This window comes from Crocodylus siamensis, chromosome 4 (genome assembly GCF_052110815.1).
Source record: "Crocodylus siamensis isolate JL-2025a chromosome 4, ASM5211081v1, whole genome shotgun sequence".
NCBI lineage: Eukaryota > Metazoa > Chordata > Crocodylia > Crocodylidae > Crocodylus > Crocodylus siamensis.
In genome coordinates, this window is record NC_143398.1 from 158,205,027 (window position 1) to 158,224,429 (window position 19,403).

The 19,403-nt window shown below is 57.8% G+C and overlaps 1 protein-coding gene across 2 annotated transcripts in view; it reads right to left on the reverse strand.

Moving 5' to 3' along the window:
• Positions 1-19,403, reverse strand: part of THRA (thyroid hormone receptor alpha) — a 68,226-nt gene that overhangs the window by 15,283 nt on the left and 33,540 nt on the right. For both annotated transcript variants that reach the window (XM_090044483.1, XM_090044484.1), the window contains exons 3-4: positions 10,195-10,494; positions 283-344 (exon numbers count right to left, since the gene is read on the reverse strand). In XM_090044483.1, the coding sequence (XP_089900609.1) occupies positions 283-344; positions 10,195-10,247 (115 nt within the window). In that variant the 5' untranslated portion in view covers positions 10,248-10,494. The remainder of the gene's footprint in view (positions 1-282; positions 345-10,194; positions 10,495-19,403) is intronic.

Below are 19,403 nucleotides of genomic sequence, written 5' to 3' on the forward strand. Positions count from 1 at the left end.
TTGCAGGGAGGGGCTGGCGGGGGGATGAGGATGGGATCCAGCCCCTCCCCTGCCCCTGGGGGAACCAGTCTGTTGTTCCCACTAGCTTGAGGACTGGGTGCTGAGCCTTGGTAGGAACCTGCTGCCCCCCACCACTGGGGCTGGCCCTGAAGCTTAGGAAGCAGCTGTTTGACCCACCAGATGGGCACACAAGGTAGAGGCTGCAGGGGGCTCCAGCTGCCTGGGTTGGGGTTGGGGGATTAGGGATGGGCTGTCCTAGGGGTGGTGCAGAGGGGTCAGTACCTGACATGCTGCTCTTCACCGAACATTGGCTGCTCTTTCTTTTGCGTTTCCCATCCGGCCACCTGCAGGGGAGACATGGGGAGTCCTGGTTATTGACTGCAGTGATGGTCTCTGTGCCTCCACCCACCCTGCCATGACTCCCAGCTCCCAAGCCTCCCTCCACACCCCCACCCCATCCACTCAAGAGAAACCCTTGCCTTCCCCCCACCTGCTCCACCTGGAAGAACTCCCCACAGGTGCCCTGGCCCAGGGAGCGCCGTGCCTGGGCAGGCGGGCTGGTCTCCTTATCCCTGCTCCACAGATGGGGAAACAGAGGCCCCGAGGAGGCCACATGTTTTGTGCTCTCCAGCTCCCCTAGCTGCTGGGTCCAGCCCGCCAGGCTCCTTTTAAGGGGCTGGGAGTGAGGAGGGAGCTGTCCTGTGACCTGTTATCTGGAAGGAACAGGGGAGATAAGGGGGTTTGGAGGGCTTGGGCAGCTGGGTTGGGAACAGGTCCCGATGCACACACCCAGTCCCTCCACACAGCTTGGGCCTCCATCCCCCTATTGCCCCATTCACAGTCCTGTGGCTATCCCCCTAACACCACTGCCAGGCCATGGACAGCCTGTGCTGCTTGGCTTAGTGGCTGCTTCCCCAGCTCCCACTCCCCTCCATAAAAACACACAACCAGAGATGGATTGAGCCAGTGACAGGACCCCAGAGCACCATCTCAGAGCGAGCCTGACCCCTAGTGAGATCCAGACAAGGCCCATGAAAACAGACAGACATGGAGATGAATATGGGTAGATGAGGAGATGGATGGAGATGCTGGATCCCAGACAGACAGGCATGTAGGGGGACAGGCAGGCATGTTTGGACAGGTGTCTGCAGGGGTGGGTGGATAAGGCAGGACAGACAATGCAGAGGTAGTGGATAAGGCAGGACATGCAGACACCAGGTTCTTATATTCTTAGGTGATCATCACTTGATAGTGACTCAAAGCACTTGCATGACAGACATAAATCAGCAGAGTGAAGGACATAAAGACCCATGGATGGACGGATGGATGGGTACATGTTGTAGGTGGCAGCATGGGGGTGGCAACTCTGAGGCTGAGGATCCCTGGGCCCTAGCGCCATATCAGCACAGAACTCGCTGAGTCCTGGGTCACAGCAGCTGGGTGCAGCTCGGAGATTCCTCAGCTGCTTGGGGGATGGTGATGCTTCTGGTCCTGGGGGCCTGGACAGCTCAGAAGGCACAGCCACACACGCCAACACATGCCACAAGAAGTTCCCAGGGGAGCGGGCTGAGCCTGAGCACTGAGCAACCCACAAGGTGGCACTGTGACACGAAGCAACAAGAACATCCCCCAGCTGGATCCACAGCCTGAGCTCTGGCTGGCAGACAGTATATGTGTGTGAGCGTGTAATTGGTGTGTGTGTGTGTGTGTGCACGTGTGTGTGTGTGAGAGAGAGATCCTTGACCTCACTGGTGAAAAAGATGTGTTGAGGTGGGGAGTGAGAGGAGAGAGAGAGATCCCTGACCTCCGGGTCAGCAGAGCCATGGATTTGTGTGTCTGTCCATGTGCAAACATGCATAACTCCTGACCTTGGAGCTGGTGGACATGTATATGCATGTGCATGTGTGTGATGTACCTATCCCTGACCTTAGGGCTGGCAGGGCAGTTTGTGTGTGCACGCGCACGTACATGGGCAAACTAAACCGATTCCTGACCTCTGTCCAGCCACACCATGTTGTGTGCATACATAAGTGTGCCCATGTCTGTGCACATACATGTAACCCCTGACCCTGGGTCTGATGCATGTGACAGCTCATTACTGTGGCACAATGGGAAACAGCAGTGTCCTGGCTGCACCCAGGGACACAAACCTGCTCTGCCTGGAGGGATTCTGTTGCAGCAAGGCTGCTTGTGTCATGACCACAGATCAGAACAGGCACCAAGCAACTCCCAGCCCTGAACTGGGGAGCCCCTTGCCAGTTGTGGGCTATGCAGGATGGCAGCGCCATCTGCAATGGCTGGCTGGGCCAGGGGGATCCCCCACTCTGTGCAACAGAAGGGAGGGGAGCCCCCGCCGGCCTGGCGCGGTGCGGAGGCTCTGCTCAATAACTCTCAAAGACAAAATGTCCCTTTGGCTTCGGCTGGAACATGACATCAGAGGAGCTCGGCCCAATCGGCGCGCCGAGATCTGCACCTCATTTGCACAGCAAGACCCTATTGGTGAGGCTGGCTGGAAACGGTCAGCTGGTTTGTCTCCCCCTCCGCGGTCTTCATGCAAGGGAATTTAGCGCAGGGAGCCGCGGAGCCAGAGCACTGCAGAGCGGAGCTAGGCGGGGCGGGATCCAGGGGCACTGGAAGAGCTGGGAAGGAGGGAAGGCAGAGTTAGGAGGAGGGGGTGCCAGAAGCCCAGGGCTGGCAGGATCCAGACTGAAGACACCAGCTCAGCCGTGCTTACACAAGAGCCGTGGCAGGATGGACACATTGTGGAGGGTGATGGGGGCAGGAGGCCCTGCTGTGTCAGGACCAAGGGGTCCAGCAGGTGGTGAGAGATATCTCCATGCTGCCCCTTTTGCTAGTGCTGCATATCAAATCCACCTCCACTAGGGCCCTGCTTGCAAAGTACCTCCCTGGCCTCTTGGTACAGGCCCTGGGCTGGCAGCTGGCCTTGGCTTGATAGCTGTGCGGGATGCAATGCTAGCTCAATGGCCCTGGCATCCCCAGGCAGAGTCTCAGCAGGCGGGATGCTGGGCTGGGAAACCCCAAGGCCTGGCCAGAGCCAGAGACAAGTGCGAAGCTGGAGCAGCTCAGGGAGGGGAGGGCTGGGGAAGAGGCAGCTGTCTGCCCCCTGACAGAAGCCAGGCCCCAGCTGCCGCGCCTCAGCTCATCCGCCTGCAGCCTATGGCTTTCTCCTGCCCATGCCTCCTGTGGGGGCCGAGCCAGTGGAGCTCTCTCTGCTCCTTGTCCTGCCCATTCCCGCCTGCACCTGCCAGGCTGGGTGAACGCTGTCAGGGCTGGGGGAAAGGAGGAGGAGGGCCTCAGCTTCTGGCCAGATGTTTCTAGTCATTTCTGGCATCGTCCATATCAGAACCACTCCAGCAAACATCCTCATTTTTCCAATGGGGCAGCCCCTCCCAGAGAGCCGCCAACAACAAACCAGCCATTCCAGGAGACCCTACAATAACACACCAGCGGCTACAGTGAAAACTTCCCCCAAACCCTCACAATCACACCAACCTTCCCTATGGACCCTACAGAAACCCAGTAGTGCCAGGCCCAGCAGCGTCCCCGCCCCTTCCCCAGGCTGTGGGGGCCTGCACAGATGCCCGGCCAGGGGCTCTTGACCTGAGCAGCCTGTTGTCATCCTGGAGATGATGTGGGAGCAGCCTGTGGAAGAGCTTGGGAGCCCCCCACCTTCCTCCCCCACCACGTCTGGTGCTGACAGCACTTGCTGTCCCAGACAGCTCCTGGGCGCAAGGCCAAGGGGCGCCGAGGCTCTGCACAGCCTGGCTGCCTGCCAGCAGGGCCGACTCCACCTGAACCTTGGCTGCTCAGCCAGTGCCGCAGTGCGGGGACAGGCTGTGCCCAGCGCAGAGCACGTGTGGTATGGAGGGGCTCTCCAGCCCGCCAGCCCTCTGCACAGCACAGAGCACCCAAGCCTGGGGAAAGCAGCATGGGGCGATGGGCACAGACAGTATTGAGCACCCTCCCACCAGGAGAGCGGCCTGGGCAGCCCATGCCCTGCCTGGACCTATATCCACCCCAGAGGAGCTCCCTGAGGCAGGGCCCAGACCCCAGGGTCACCCCTATCACCAGCGCCCTGCCAACCTCGGGTTCCTCCCTGTGGGCACGTGAGCCCCTGGGGAATCTGCCCAAAATAGAGCCTTGCTGTGTTTATGCAGGCTGTTTACCAGCTGGGCCGGGGTGGACAGGGGCACGGGGCCCTTGTGGGGAGCTCCAGAGGTCGTACTGGGGGGAGGGGGTTTCTAAACAGGGCATATTGCTGCCAGAGAGAGAAACAGCCTGATCCCAGGGCATCTGGGGGTATGGAGATCACTCAAGGTCACCCAGCAAGGCAGGGCAAGAGCCAGGAGAAAACCCAGGAGTCCAGTGCACTAGATACCACACCCCTCCCAGAGGTGCTGAAAGAACCTAGGAGTCCAGGTGTCCAACTCTTTCCCAACCCACTAGACCCCACACCCCTCCCACAGCAGCTGACCGAGCCCAGGAGTCCTGGGTGCTGGCGAGGGCAGGGGCCTGGCCTCTGTAGGGCCCTCCCAGGTCCGTGCTCCTTTCCTTGTCCCCAGTGAGCACTCACGGCAGCAATAAGCCACAGGGTCCGCTGCTTCTTCTCCAGACTAAGCCATGGTGAGGGGTGCCTGGGCCTCTTCAGGCTGGGCAGCGTGAGGAAGCAACTGTCAGGTGCCACTGCCGGTCACACACACTGGCACCTGCCCAGCCAGGAGGGCACCCTTCCCATATGCCAGTCCCATGAGTGAGCAAGACGCACAGCCCAAACATGCAGGCCACAGGGAGAGATGGACTGTGACAGGTCTGTGGAGCTGATCCCCAAGTGAGCATGAGAGAGCGTGAGTATGCCAGAAGTGAGTATACAAATGAACATGAGGCACCCTGTACAAAAACGTATGGACAAGGGTGTGAGCAGGAGTGTTTGAGCAAACATATGCAGACAAACATGACAGCATGAGCACTGAGCATGTGCAAGAGGATGCAAATGTGCAAGTGAACAAGTGTGTGTGAACATGCAATTGCATGAGCTTAACAGTGAGGTAAGCAGGAGCATGGGGAAGGGGCCATGGCTGTGAGGCTGGAGTGCCCAGCTCAGAGCCCCTGGGGTGGCGCAGGGCAGAGATTCCCGGCATGGAACCCCAACCTGGCACGACCAGGTCAAAGACACCCAGGACACAGCAGGCTCAGCTGGGACCAGTGTCAGGGCCCAGAGGTCGGAGCAGAGATGCCCCCAGCTGGGAACAGCCTGGCTGGGTGAAGCTGGACCCAGTCTAGCCTACCCTGCCTGGGGCTGCCAGGAGGCCTGGCTACCACGAGCCAGAGCCCTGCAGCATGACCAGCCCCTGGTCTGCAGCCTTAGCAGGGAGACCCATGGCTACAGGAGCCAGGGAGACCATATGGGAGGCTGGTCCTACCCTTCTGGACACAGGAACCACCTTCTCCTGTGCCATCAAGCCCCCAGCCCCACCCCCACAGGGCTGGCAGGGAGCTAACGGAAACAGTGCACACAGCAGGAACCATCCTGCCGGCAAAACAGTGGGAACAAAAGGTCAAAGCTGGGGCACTTCTTGGGACATCAGCACCCCAGACACAGCCCCTACCCCAGGCCACAGTCGGCACGTCAGCCGTTACCCAGCCAGCCCCAAACTGGAAAATCTTCTCCTATTGCTTCACCCCAGGGGCTGGGTGAGTCAGGGAGCGGTGGATGGGGAGTCAGGCTGGCACGTCTGCAGTCTATGGTTGAGCTTAGGGTTATCTGGCTGTGCTGAGGAAGTTAGGGCACTGTCTGTGAGGGGGTCTTGAACTGTGGTGGCTGCCATGGGTATGTTCTGCTCCCAGGTGAAGGCAGCTCTCTAGACAGGGATGTATTTAGTGAGGTGGGCTATGTGAGGTGCCATGTGTGGTGGGTCTGTAAGATGTATCAGTGTTTGCACAGGAGTGTGGGGTGTGTCAAGGTGAGAACTCTGGAGTATGCATGTGTGCATCTGTGTAACGGCTGTGTGTGTGTGTGTGCGCGCGCTTCTGCATGAGAGAAGTGTGTGTGCATGCATGTGTATAGGACTGTGCTGTGGTGTGCGAGTGCCTGCATGAGGGCTGAGTGTATACAGATGTGTGTGAGCATATCTGCATGACAGCTGTGTGTCTGTCATGTGCATGTGTCTGTATGCATGTATGCACAAGGGCTGTGTGTGTGTTTGGGGTATATGGGTTTCTGTGCCTGTCTATGGTGTGTGTGTGGCTCCATCTAGGTACCTCTGCATAAGGGCTGTGTGTATGTGTCTGGGGTACATTTGTCCACATGTGTGTATCTGTGCTCTGCATATATCAGTGTGAGGGCTGTGAAGGTATCTGTGGTGCATGTGGATCCATGCACTGTACACCCTGTGTGCAGCCCTCTTCATGTGCCTATCTGGCAGGCTTGTGACTGGGGTGCAGTGGGGAAGGGACTCCCACACTGTGTATCCTCAGGCTGTGCCCCAGCTGTGCCCTGGCAGCAGGGGACAAGCACAACTCATGCCCTACACACCAAGATCCTTTGCTGCCACATCCTCCCTGCTCCCAGTGCCCCAGGGCCCGAGCCTTGTGGGACGGTTAGTAGATTCCTCACTCCAAGCTGGCTCTCACAGGAAAAAACTTGGAGCAATACAGGTGTAAGAAAATCCCAGGACCTCCTGCCCCCATTCCTCACCTCCTGGACTGCCCCAGCCTTGCTCTCCCAGCCCTTCGGGCATGGCCTGGGTCCCCTGCAAGCCTAAGGGTGACCCAGGCGGGCATGCACTTGCTGCATGCCCCCCTCCTCCACATAAGGACTCCCCTTCCTCCCCCAGGTAAGTGCCCCTGTGTTGGGTTTCCATGGAGCAGCACTGCCACCTGGTGGCCAGGTGCACTAATCACAGGTGTGTGACTCCTGCCGGCAAGCTGGAACCAGGACACCTGGGTTCAGCTCTCAGCTTCTGCAACCTAGCGTGGGCCAGCAGTGAGGCCGCCCCTCCTCCCTGCCTCCACTTCCTTTCTGTAGGAAGACCCTGGCCACTGCTGTTTCCCAAGGCAGGGAACACTAGGAGAGGGCAGCATTATGGCACCAGCAAAGCTGGAAACTTCCTTTCCCACAGGCTTCTTGAACAAGAGGGTCCCTCCCCACACTGTAGGGACCCTGCCACAGTGGCACAAGAGGTGATGTGGGTAGAGAGGAGGACAGTGCCTCAGGCTGGAGGATACGGAAGCACTTGATGACAGCCATGAGCAGAGAGCACGAGCTACAGTTCATGCATGTGCACGTCTGTGCACAAGGCCGTGATTATGGGGGCATGCATATATATGTCTGTGGGTGTCCATGCATGTCTCTGGTGCACACCTGCAGGTGTGGTGTGTGCATCTTTCTTTCCTTCAGCAGTTAAGGAAGGGCAGGCTGCTGCAGTTCTGCACTGTGAATTCACGTGATGCTGAGGAGGCTGGATGTACATATGCGTGCACGCATGCGCGCACGCGCACACACACATACACATACACGTGTCTGTTTTTTCAGGCCTTCCTGCCAGCCCTTCAGAGCCAAGACTTCAAAGAGCAGCTTGATGAGAGCAAGCGGGCCACTGAGCAGCAAAATTGAAAGTACAACTCGAACAACATGGGGCACGTGAGCCAGCTTGGATGCCCTCACCTGCCCACATACTATGGCATGCTTGCAGACACACCCCCTTGCACAAATGAATCCTCCCCCTGGCAAACTGCTGGGCTCCTTAGGAGTATGCCCCACACATGGGCTCCCAGGGGGTGCTGATCAAAAGACATAGCAAATGCTCCTGAACCCTGTACCCCAGGAAAGTCCTACTGGAGGGAGAGATGATAACACACACAAGTGATTCCATCTCCAGGTAGTACAGGGTGGTTGGGAAACCAAAGCAGGGTATATGGGGGGGGGGGGGACCCTGCTGCCATTTGCTCCATCTTGGGAGGGTTCAGCTGCTGGCTAATAGGGAGCAGGGGCTGGGGGGAATTGCCCAAGGACTGGGGTACAGGGTTGCCACTCCCCTCTCCTGCACCCCAAGCCCACTCCACATGCTGAGCTCTATGGTACTGTCTAATCTGCCCATTCATGGGGACCAGGGAGGATTTGACCCTGTGGCCTTTAGGCTGAGATAGAGGGGGTCTGAAACAGTTACTGCTCCAAAGATCTTTGGGCCCAGGAATTGCCTTCCCCACCACCCCACTGATAAAGCAGGCCCTGGGGTGGGGCACAGTGGCTGTTCTGGGGTCACACAGTAACACCCTTGAGCAGTCACTTTAGGATGGGAGGGGATGGAGGATCCCATTTCCAATGGAAACTATAGGGATGGGAGGCATTCAGGGAATCTGCCCAGGGGATGAGGTTTTAATGCCCAACTCCTGGGGAGAGTTCTCAGGCATCTTGACTGACCACAAGGGGGCACCACCTCAGGTTTGCAGCCTGGCTCACAGCTGGCACCGCCCTGCAGTGCAGTGCCCCATGCAGCCCCTGTGCCCTGCCTCTGCTCTACAGCACCCCTACAAAGCCCCTGCCTTGCCCACTGAACCACAGTGCCCACCGGAAGTGCCCCCCTGCCAGAGCACTCCATGGCAGTGCCCCCTACCGAACACCCTCTGCTAGCACAATGCACTGCCCTTGAAGCACAGTGCCCCCTACTGAGGTCCCTGCTGTCACTCCCACCTATCCTGCACCCTGGTGCCCCCAACAGGGCCCCTCACCTTGTTCTCTGCAGCATGTTACTCCCACCCAGCTTGACAACCTTACTGAGTACCCCCACCTGCCATCCAGCACCCTCTACTGGGTCCCACAGCAGGGTAGCAGGTGCCAACATGCCACTGCCTTTGGCTGAGGTGTGCTGTACCTAGGGCTGACCTTGCTATGGCCCAGCCCCTGGGAGCTGTCTCCCTGTTCTGTCCCCCTGATGGCCTGGGCTCAGAACCCTGGACCCACTGCAGTGCCAGGGGTGTGGGAGATGCCTGGCTGAGCTGCTTAGGGAGTGGGGTAGAGAAAGGACCCCAAGGCAGACACCCCCCTGCCCTCCACATGTACCCATGGTGTATGGATTTTCCTTCAAAGCACCATGATCTCACAGGAGGGGCTTTCTATCCTGCCCTTCCCTCTGGCTGCCTGGATGCCACCCCAGGCATGGCTGCCTAAATTCCAGTGCCAGGCATGGGGCGGGCACCCATGCCAGAGCCTGATGCCAGGAAACTCTGGGAGTGAGAGGCTGTGCAAACACATGGCTACGGCATGAGCAGCAGTGGGGGCCGATTGCCTGTCTGCCTGCCAGGGACACCTGCCATGCCCCTCAACCCAGTAGGGCCCAGGCCCTGCCAGGGTCAAAGAATGGGGTCATTATCATCCTGCTCTCCCTCCTGTTCACCCTAGCCCTGCCTGGATGGGCAGAGTGGGAAATAGGTCTCGTTGGCACGTTGGCAATGGGCAGGGCTGGCATCTCACATCTCTCCAGACCCAATTCTAGCCTGCCACCACACAGATCTGGAGAAATCTTTCACATGAGCCTTCTCACACATGTGTTCACGCTCCCTTGTACATGCGTTTATGATCGTATGTGCTCATGGTCCATGCACACTCAGACTCTGGCATGTGCTCACACAACCCACCGTCCCTGCGGCGGCCCTGCTTAGGAGTGACAGCCAATGCTGAACTGCGCACAGAGCACATTAACAGCCCTCCATTTAGAGTCCCCCAGGCCCAAAAAAAAGGCAAGTAGTTAGTATGGGACCCCCAGAGCAATGGGTATGGAACAGACAGCCTCTCTCCCCACGGTGAGCTGAGCCAGCCACACCCCCAAGAGATCACACTTTGAACACACCCCAACCCGAAGCTACCAGTTCCCTCAAACACAAATTCAACATCGGTCACGGTAGTCTCCCAAATGGAAATCATCATGAAAGACAGGTGAGCTCGACTCTGCCACGAGGCGCCAGTAGCATTCAAACCCGGAACCATGCCATCCGCAGCACAGGGTTTCTTCCATGCAACCTGGGCAAGCAGCGATAGTAGGTTGTTATCTCTTTCAAAGACTGACATCTTAGACCAGGCCAAATCATGACTGCAGGGCTGCCCTGGGCCGTAAGGGTGCAGAGAGCACAGGAAGGGGGTTTCTGGCAGCCTGGGCAGGGGCTCCCCACAGCTCTTACCGGGTGTCCTCTGGCTCCGACTGCGAGTCCAGGGTGCTGGGCTTCTGTTCCATTCACCGCAATTCCATCCAGGACCAATCAGGAGAGACCGAGGTGGGCTCCGCCCCCAGCTGCTTTGCGCCGCGGTCGCCACGGCAGATGTGGGTCCGGGATTTGGGGGGACGGCGGGATGGGGAGGAGTTACAATGCACTCCCCATGGTGCCCGCCTCAGCACCAGCTGGCACAGAGCATCCCGGGGGGCAGGAGCAGCCGACGGAAAGGGGTGCCGATCCCTCTGGGCCCAGCCTGTGCAACAGGCCCTATGGAAACAAACAGAGCAGGCACAGCCTTGAAACGGGGGCTGCAGGGACAGAGGAAGAACCCTCCACCTTGGGAGGGGACCATTTTCCTGCTCAGAAGTGGTGGAAGACTCCCAGGCACTGAGCTGTGTTGGGGCTCTTGCCCCTCAGAGCTGCCCCCCACTCCCACCCCCTACCAGGGCTCCTGCCCTGCTCTGTGAGAAGGGCAGGGCAGGCTCTAAGGGCCCCCAGCTCATGTCCTCCTGTAAGCAAAGAGCTGTGGACAACTCCTGGGGAGAGGCATTTGTGCCACACACAGGCCCACTGACTCCCCTCTGGCCAGCATGGGGCCAAGTCCCTTCATTAAAGAGGTGTGGGGGGAAGTGGGGCTGTGGGTCACCTTTGGGGCAGGAAGGGGCCACAGAGCCACAATGTGAAGGACAGGAGCTCCAAAGAGTCCATCCAACCCTCTCCCCCTTGGACTGACATGACCCCATTTAGCACATAAATGGGACAGGGCAGAACCAACTGCCCCCCCAAACTGCTGCCTCTGCCCTTCCCTGGGGCTGGTGGGTCTGAGCCAGGCGCCCCTCCTTTCCCTTCTTGGCGTGCTGGAAAGCAACTGAGGTTACCTCGAGGTTAGGAAGCAGCTGGGCTCCCTTCTCATAGCCTGGCGCAGGGCATGGCTCCTCCCCCTTCCCTGTGCACCCCCCTCTCCCTCCCTGTCCAGGCCCCCCCTCAAACTTAAGGATTTCTGCAAAAGCTCTGGCACAGGGCCAAGCTAAGCGAGCGCATCAAAGGGCTGCGGCGACGCGGGGTCCCCGCGGGGCCCCCCAGAGGCAGGAAGTGTAGGGGATGCAGGGGGGGAGAGAATGGGCTGTGTCCTCGGGTGACCCCTGGCGGGGCTTACGCATGGCAGGGGTCTCTGCACGGTGCATGATGGCTCTGCACATACCACACGTGTGGGAACAATCGCGCGCTCCAGGGGTGAACTGAGGACAAGAGGCTCAGAAGCGTTCCCTGCCTTGCGATGGCACAATGGAGAAGTGGCCGGGACACAAGTCACTCTGCTCTGTGCCTGCCAGCCCTGCTGGGACAAAGTGGGATGTCTGGTTGGAGGGGGTTTGAGATGGAGCACCCCAGATTTGTGCCCCCACCCCCAGGATGATAGGCAGCAGGGCCTGGGTAGAACCACTGGGCAGGGGAGATGGCGTGTGATCAGTAGGTTCGTCTCTGGCTCAGCTTGTACCACTGAGTGCAAGACTTGCACAAGCACACGTAGGTACATGGATGGGTGTGAGCAGGCAGGGGCATGTAGGAGTTTGCGTGAGGGTGTGAGGAGCTGGTGTAAGACCCAGAGTGGGTTGGTTTGTAAGAAGGAGCGGGGCCATGTGCCAGACTTGGCAGAGATGTGCTGGGGGGTGCCCCCCACACAGCACAAGGCTCTCTGCAGCAAGGTACAGGGTACCTGTGCACACTTAGGTGCATGTTAGCAAGAGTGCAGGTGTGTGCACACATGGGGGGTGTTCCATGTGATTGCTGTATGCAATGCGGCTGACTGCCCCCCCAGTACTAAAATGCAGAAGCCTGGCAGGGACACTGGGAACAGCTGGGGTGGGCTTCACCATTCAAGTGGGGTAAGGGGCAACCCCTCCCTTGGAAGGTCGGGGGACGGGAGGCTCTGTGGGTAAGTGGGACAGAGGGGGCATGTGCAGGGAAGCATGATCTGTCCAGAGCTGGGGGAAACACTGTGCAAATTCCCAGAGCCCTGGTAAATCCCTAGCCCCTGGGCTCCCACATCTGTCAGCACAGCACAACCAGGGGGCTACAGAGGCTGGGGCATGGACACTTCAGGCCTCCAGGTCTGATCAGGCCCCACCCAGTTCCATTCCCTGCCTCTCCACTCCCGTGTGTGATAAGCCTGGCAAGTCTCAGCTCACTTTGCAGGTGCCTGCACTTCCCACTATGCCCCAGACACCCCCTACCACTGGAAGTCTTGGCAGAGACCCAGAGCAGAAAAGGCCACAAAGCTGGTGTCCTGGGGCCCTACGGAAAAGAAGAGGTGTGTGTGGGAGTCTCTGGGACATACAGGGACCTCGTGTCCAAGTGTCCAGACCTCTCATTCTAACAAAAAGGCACAAGCAAGAGAGCCAACACTGGGTAAGAGAAGCACCCACCAGGGGGTCACCTGGCTCTGGGCTGAAGGAACAGGAAACAAGGGCAGGCAGGAAGGGAGAGAAAGTAGCACTGCCCCAGGGTCATGGGCAGGGCTTGCCTCCCACCATGGCCAGATGGGATAGCGAGGCACAGAGAGGGGAAGGGACTTGCTTAGCAAGCCAGGAAGAGAACTCAGGAATCCTGGATCTCAGGCCCCTGATGTAGTCACCAGCCCAGGGCATGTCAGCCAGGAGCCCCGAGGGAAAGGGAGCATTCTGCTCTTCCTTGCTACATAACAAATCCTCCCAGAGGACTCATCCTTGTTGGTCTGGAGAAGGGGGGCAGCTCCGTCACTGGCCCTACCAGAGGCAGCACAGAGCATAGGTGACTCGCAGTGCAGCCTGGAGGACTGGCAGGTTGAGGAGAGTTTGGGGCTGGCATGATCCAGGCACCCCAGGGTATATACCTCCTTGGGCAAGCAGATCCCAGCATGTTCTGTCTCTGCTGCTGGACCTCAGTCAATCTGGGCCACCCTTGCTCCCAGGAGCATAGCACAGCTTCCCAGATGAGCATGATCATTCAAAGCGGAATGAAGCAGCCACGGCAGGGGAAGCATCTGCTGTGGCTAGAGCACCCCTTGGCACGGTGCCTCCCTGCAGGGCTGACCTCCCCTGGCCTCTCCTGTGCTGTATGCTCCCCAGGGCCCAGGCAGGATGGGGTGGCCTAAGGACATGGCCTTGCCCAGGGGAATTCCCTGGGAAGCAGCCAGGGCTAGGCGGGTTCTCAGCACCCCCCCACCCCCATCAGAGGAAGATGATGTATCTCTATAGCCTGAGAGGAAGGGTGCCGATGGATGCCCCACAGTGAACCCTGCCAGGAGGACGGAGGCAGCCCGATCAGCTGGAAATAAGCAAAGAGGATAGGGCATGGCCCACTCTATCCTGAGGCCAATAGCTTCCCAGTACTCCGACTGTTGGCAGCTGCCCAGGGGCTGCAAGCGAGCCAGGCCTCCTGGGTTCCATCCCCGGCTCCGGGAGTGGAATGAGAACTTGGTTAGGGAAGACATGGCTGGAAGTCAGGGCACCTGGGTTCTGTCCCCAGTGTGGCCACTGGCCTGGTGAGGGAATTCAGTCAAATCTTTCCCCATACCTCAGTCTCCCTATCTGGACAACTAAGGCAACAATGCTGACTTCTCTACATGCGAGGGTTAACTAACACCCTTGTGTCAAATGTGCAGAGCAGTGCTGCCCAAACTTTTCATAGAATCACAGAGGAGCAGGGCTGGAAGGGACCTCCAGAGGTCATCTAGTCCAAACCCCTGCCTGACGCAGGATCGTCCCTATCCAAACCATCCTGTACAAATCCATAATCTACTCTTTGTAAAACTACCATCAACCCTGACAACACAAGACATAACACCCTAACCTGTCCCAGGTAAATCAGGGGAACAATGGCAGCCAACATCCTGCTCCTGTAAAAGATTATTGATATACACTCAAGAGATTCCGGGTAGCAGGTCATGCCCCCCTGCTACAGAGGAAGGCAAAAACCCTCAGTCTGTACTCATCTGACCATGCAGTAAAATTCCTTCCTGACCCCATATATAGCAATTGGTGTGACCTGGAGTGGAAGGGCAGACCCTCTAGCCAGGAACCTCTGGCTTTAAGTCCCACCAGCAGCACCAGCACACTCCACTCAAAATCCCCAGGCTCGGCTGCAGCCAACACCCAATGGCTCTGAGGAAGGCTTAAAAACACAGGATGAATGGGCAGTACCAGGTCCATCTATGGGCTCGATCTAAATGGAGGGCCTGATTTGGCATGCAGGGCAGGTGTGGCTGGGGCCCAGTCTAGCTGTGTAGCAAAGACCCAGCCCCAATCTGGCTGCATGGCAACTGCCCAATCCAGGCCTTATTTGTCTGTGCAGAGGCTCGTGCGAGTAGGCAGCTATTCGATCCAGCTTTGGATCCGGCCGCTTCGGATGCCAGGGATCCAATCTGGAGCTCCAGACCGGGTTCCTGCGTCGATTCGGCCAAAGCAGCTCCAAAGCTTCAGAGCCGCCTTGGAAATCCGACCATAGGGTATAATGGGGAATCAATGCAATATCTATAACTCTGTTGTTTTTGTCTGATTTGGATGAAACTTGCAGGGGTTGTAGCCTCTGCTGAGAGCATGAAGCCTGCCAAGTCTCAGGAAGATGGATGCAGGGGTTTGGGAGGAAATGCACCCCAAATTCTTGAAAGCAAAACTCATGTCATGTGTATGTGTTACACCACAGGGGGGTGAAAACTGCACGGGGGGTGGCCCCTGGTGAGGCCACAAAGCCTGCCAAGTTTCAAGGTGATAGGTGCAGGGGTTTGCGGGGGAACTGCACCTCAAGCTGCAGACAAGCAAAACTTGTGACATGGATGCTTGTGCAACTGTGTCTGTCTTGGGGCACAGAGGGTCATGGGGAGGACTGCTGCAGGCCTGGCTGCTAAGCTACTGTGTTACCAGTTACCAATTAATCATGATTCACTCAGGGACCAGCTCATACACAGTACCTAGCTAGTACATAATGAGCATGGATTAACGCCTACAAAACCACAGACTAAGGAGAGGAAATAATCAATACAATCAACTGCCCCATGAGGGACACAGTCAGTTGCACAAGCACCCATGTCATGAGTTTGTCAGTCAGCATCTAGGGGTAAAGGGCCCCAGAACCCCCCTGTGCCTATCTCATTGACAGCTGGCAGGCTTTGTGGCCTCAGCAGGGGCTAGCAGGCCTGCAGCTTTCCTCCCACTGTGCCTTAACACACGCAGTGTCACCCATGTCACAAATTTTGCCTGTCAGCAGCTTGAGGTGCAGTTCCCCCAAACCCCTGCACCTACTATCTTTCTGAAACTTGGCAGGTTTTGTGGCCTCACCATGGGCTACCATCCCTGCAGTGTTCACCCCCCTGTGGTGTAACACATACACATGACATGAGTTTTGCTTTCAAGAATTTGGGGTGCAGTTCCCCCCAAACCCCTGCATCGATCTTCCTGAGACTTGGCAGGCTTCATGCTCTTAGCAGAGGATACCACCCCTGCAAGTTTCATCCAAACCAGACAAAAAACAACAAAGTTATAGATATTTCATTGATTCCCCATTATACCCTATGGCCAGATCTCCAAAGTTCAGAAGCTTCAGGAAGCTCCAAACTGCTTCAGAAAGGCTAATAAAGCCAGCACTTCGATTTGGACACAATGCTTCAGAAGCTGAAGTGTCCAAAGCCTCTCTGGATCTGAAGCACAGTCCAAAGCCTCGCACAGCCCTACTGCGCAGCGCTTGGAAGTTCGGCAGCAGGGGAGAGATGGCAGAGTTAATTGCCACCCAATTTCCTGACTTGTGGGGAGATTCATGGGCTGGGGGTTGAGCACCCTTGACATAGAGAGAGCGTGCATGCGCGTGAGTCTGTGCCACTCCAGCCGGCAAGTGTATTTGTATGCACACAAACAGGTTAGCAGGTGTGGACACATGTCTGTTTGCCAAACACAGATGCCAGTCCACCTCCTGTCTTCCTTCCTGCCAATCCCAGCAGGTGCTGAGGGGGTCAGTGTATTCAGACAGCCTTGCTCTGCCCACCCTGGGGCACCTTGCAGCCCAGGCTGAGTGTGCATCTAGGGCATCCCCACACCCATGTTCGGATGCAGCTGAGGTGAGCACTGAGGCCAGGAGAGCAGTGATGGCCTGGGCTTAACTCTGTTCAATCCATTGGCTCATGAAGCTTCTCCACAGCTAGGGCCAAGCTCACCCCCATGGGAGTTGGAGCCTAGCTGGTCCCAGACACTGGAGTCAATTCCCTTGGGCCCTCCAGAGACCTTCCTAACCCTGAACGTGAAGTGCACTCCTGAGACTGACCTGCTGTGCTGGAGACACGTAACAGCATGGCCATCTACACAGCAACCCTTGCACATGCTCCAGCCTGAGCAGAGGGGGTGAGAGATCAAATAGGTGTGGACATGATGCATGATGCAGGAATGGAGGCATCAGCTACCCACAGGGGTGAATGCAGCATGGAGATCTGAATCCCCCTTGAAGACACTCCTTCAACACTTTTCAGGGAAACCCACAAATTCCTGCATTTAAATCCATATGCCCACAGAGCAGCAGCTAACCCAGGGATCAGCCTGGGGCCGCACCAGTTAACTGCAGGGAGCAGACTGGGGCACCACAGCTGGAGCTGGCACTGTTAGGGACTAGGCTACAGAGGCAGTGTCACTGAGCAGATGTGGTGTAGGAGTAGCCAGTGGCTGGACGGGGCCTGTGGAAGCTGACAGGTCCAGGCAGAGGGTAGGCAGGAATCTTTGAAGTGGCCCAAGGATCTTAAAGTAGCTGGCTGGAAAGAGTTCACTGGACCTCATAAGCCATCGTTCAGATGGGGAACCAGAGGCGTAGGGTGGTGGTGACTGGTTTGTGGTCACATGGTGTCAGAGATGGGAAAAGAACCCAGGAGTTCTGACTCTCAGCCCCTCTCCCTGAAACATGTTGGACCAAAAGCAGCCCAAAGCCCTGGGATGAGCTAGCCATCTGCTCTGGTCTCCCCCAAACCAGTACTGCCACAGCTTCCTACAGCCCCAGCCCCTGCAAACACACACTTCACCCCTGCAATGGACGCACCTCTGTCTTGGTGGTCCTTAGGGAAATCCAGAGCAGTACTGGGAGCTTGGCTGAACTCAGTGGTGTTCCCTGCCTGTCATAAGAGCCCAGCAAGAGGGTGGGGGCTGGCACCCCTGCCAGGGACTGCGGCATAGGATGACTCTGCTTTTCCTAATGGACTTTGGGTGAGACTTACAGCCCCTGCACCTTCCCCAGCCCTAGGGCTGGGAATCATGCAAGAGGGGATGGGAAATGCAGCCTGTCTCTTCTTTTTTCCCCATTCCTCGTTCCCCTTGGAGGAGGGGCAGGTATTGAAAAGCCCCAGGAACTCCATATGAACCCAGCAGACGTCGCTGCCCTGGTGAGTAATAGGCCTTCTGAGACAGGGCCTGGGTGCTCTGCAAACTCACTTTCACTGGGACGCTGACGTGTCTTGCTACTGGTCTCCCCAGTTTTGGAGCAGTGACTCAGCAGGAATGAATGGTGCCATCCCTTGGAGACACACTGTGCCTTGGCTTGCCAGCCTGCACAAGCCAGACCCCTGCCTGACCACCGTCACCCTGTGGCGGGTGGGTGGGCTGTGGGGCGCAGCCCCTCCCCTCCCCCCCGGAACCCATGTGGGGAAGATCCCTCCATGTCACGCCAACGTGCCCTCACCCTGAAGGATTGTTCCTGAGCATAGGGATTGCTTCACTCCCTGAACTGCTGCAGCCACTTGAGGTGGAGCATGGCATGGCTAGGTAGCAGCCACGCAGCATTGCTACAGGGCCGGGGGGAGCACAGCAGCTGGGCAGGAGTTACACAGCAGCAGCATGTGGCAGGCAGTGAGGAGAAAAACCTCAAAGGTCCCTCTGCTTGTGGAGGTGGGGCGGGGCCGGAAGGTGAGGAGCCAGACTCCACAGCCAGCAGGCTACTTCAGTGGTGCTCAAACTTTTGGCCACATGGGCAAAATGAGTGGTGAGAGGCCAGTCTACAGGCTGGATTGGACCTTGGGTGTCAGGATAGGGGCCCTACATAGCCTCTGTCTGGCCCCGTGTGCCAGGATCAGGGCCTTGGAGCCCCATGTACCCTCTGCTTGGCCCCATGTGCTATGATCAGGGCTGTGGGGCCCTGCACTGCCTGTCCTGCCTCATAGGTGGGGATTGAGACCATAGGATGCTGCATTGCCTCTGCCCAGCCCTGTGTGCTGGGACTGAGCTCTGCACTCAATAGCATGCAGAGTCACAGCCTCAGGCTGGATGACATAGTGCTGGGGGCTAGATCTGGTCTGCAGGCCAGGAGTTGAGCACCCCTGGGCTAGTTAATGACAGCCAGTTGTTGGGGGCCACTCATAATGCACCGCCAGCCCCCACCCTATCACGTTGGCACAGCCACAGGCCAGGGAGCATGTAAGTCTGCAGGTCCCATCTGGATCCCTCTGCCTGTCCTTAGTGCCCTCCACTGAGCACCGTGCACACCACAATTATTTCCTGACTGGGATGGGGAGGCCCCGTCTGGTCATGCAGGCCAGGAAACCAAGACAGAGACTACGGCCTATCCAGCACTGAACGTGGAGAGCAGAGGACGGAACCCAGAAGCCAAATGACCCACGTTTAATTCTAAGCTCACAGGGGCTTGGATGGTCCATGGCTCTGGATACACACACACGTGTGCAGCCTCTGTGTGTGTGTGCTGTGTACAACACCCAGGAGGCTGTGGACCTTGCTAGGTGCTACCATCACTTTGGGCACTACCACCTCTCTGAACTCTGCACGCTTCCAGCGATGGGTCTCCCTGCTGGCAGCTCTCTGCTCCCTCTACCTAACACAGCAATCTCTGACTGAGGCAGCTATAACCCAGTCCAATCTGTCCAACCACCCGCTGTCAGGGCCCAGGCCTTGAGCAGGGCCAGGCATGGTTTAAACAGGCAGGGCCTGCCTCGGATGCTGGCTGCAAAAGCACAGATCCGCCCAGCAGCAGGGGCAGCCAGCCCACCGATGAGTGGGACTGGGCAGCCCTGGCTGCTTTGTATTGAGTTACTGTTTGGGAGCCAGGTGGAGGAGCTGGCAGGGCCCCCTGGCACCGAGCACCTGGGTAGAGCCAGGCCCCACAGTGACCAATCAGTGTTTAATTTTAGAAGCCGCGGGACTGGGCAAAGAGGAGAACAACCT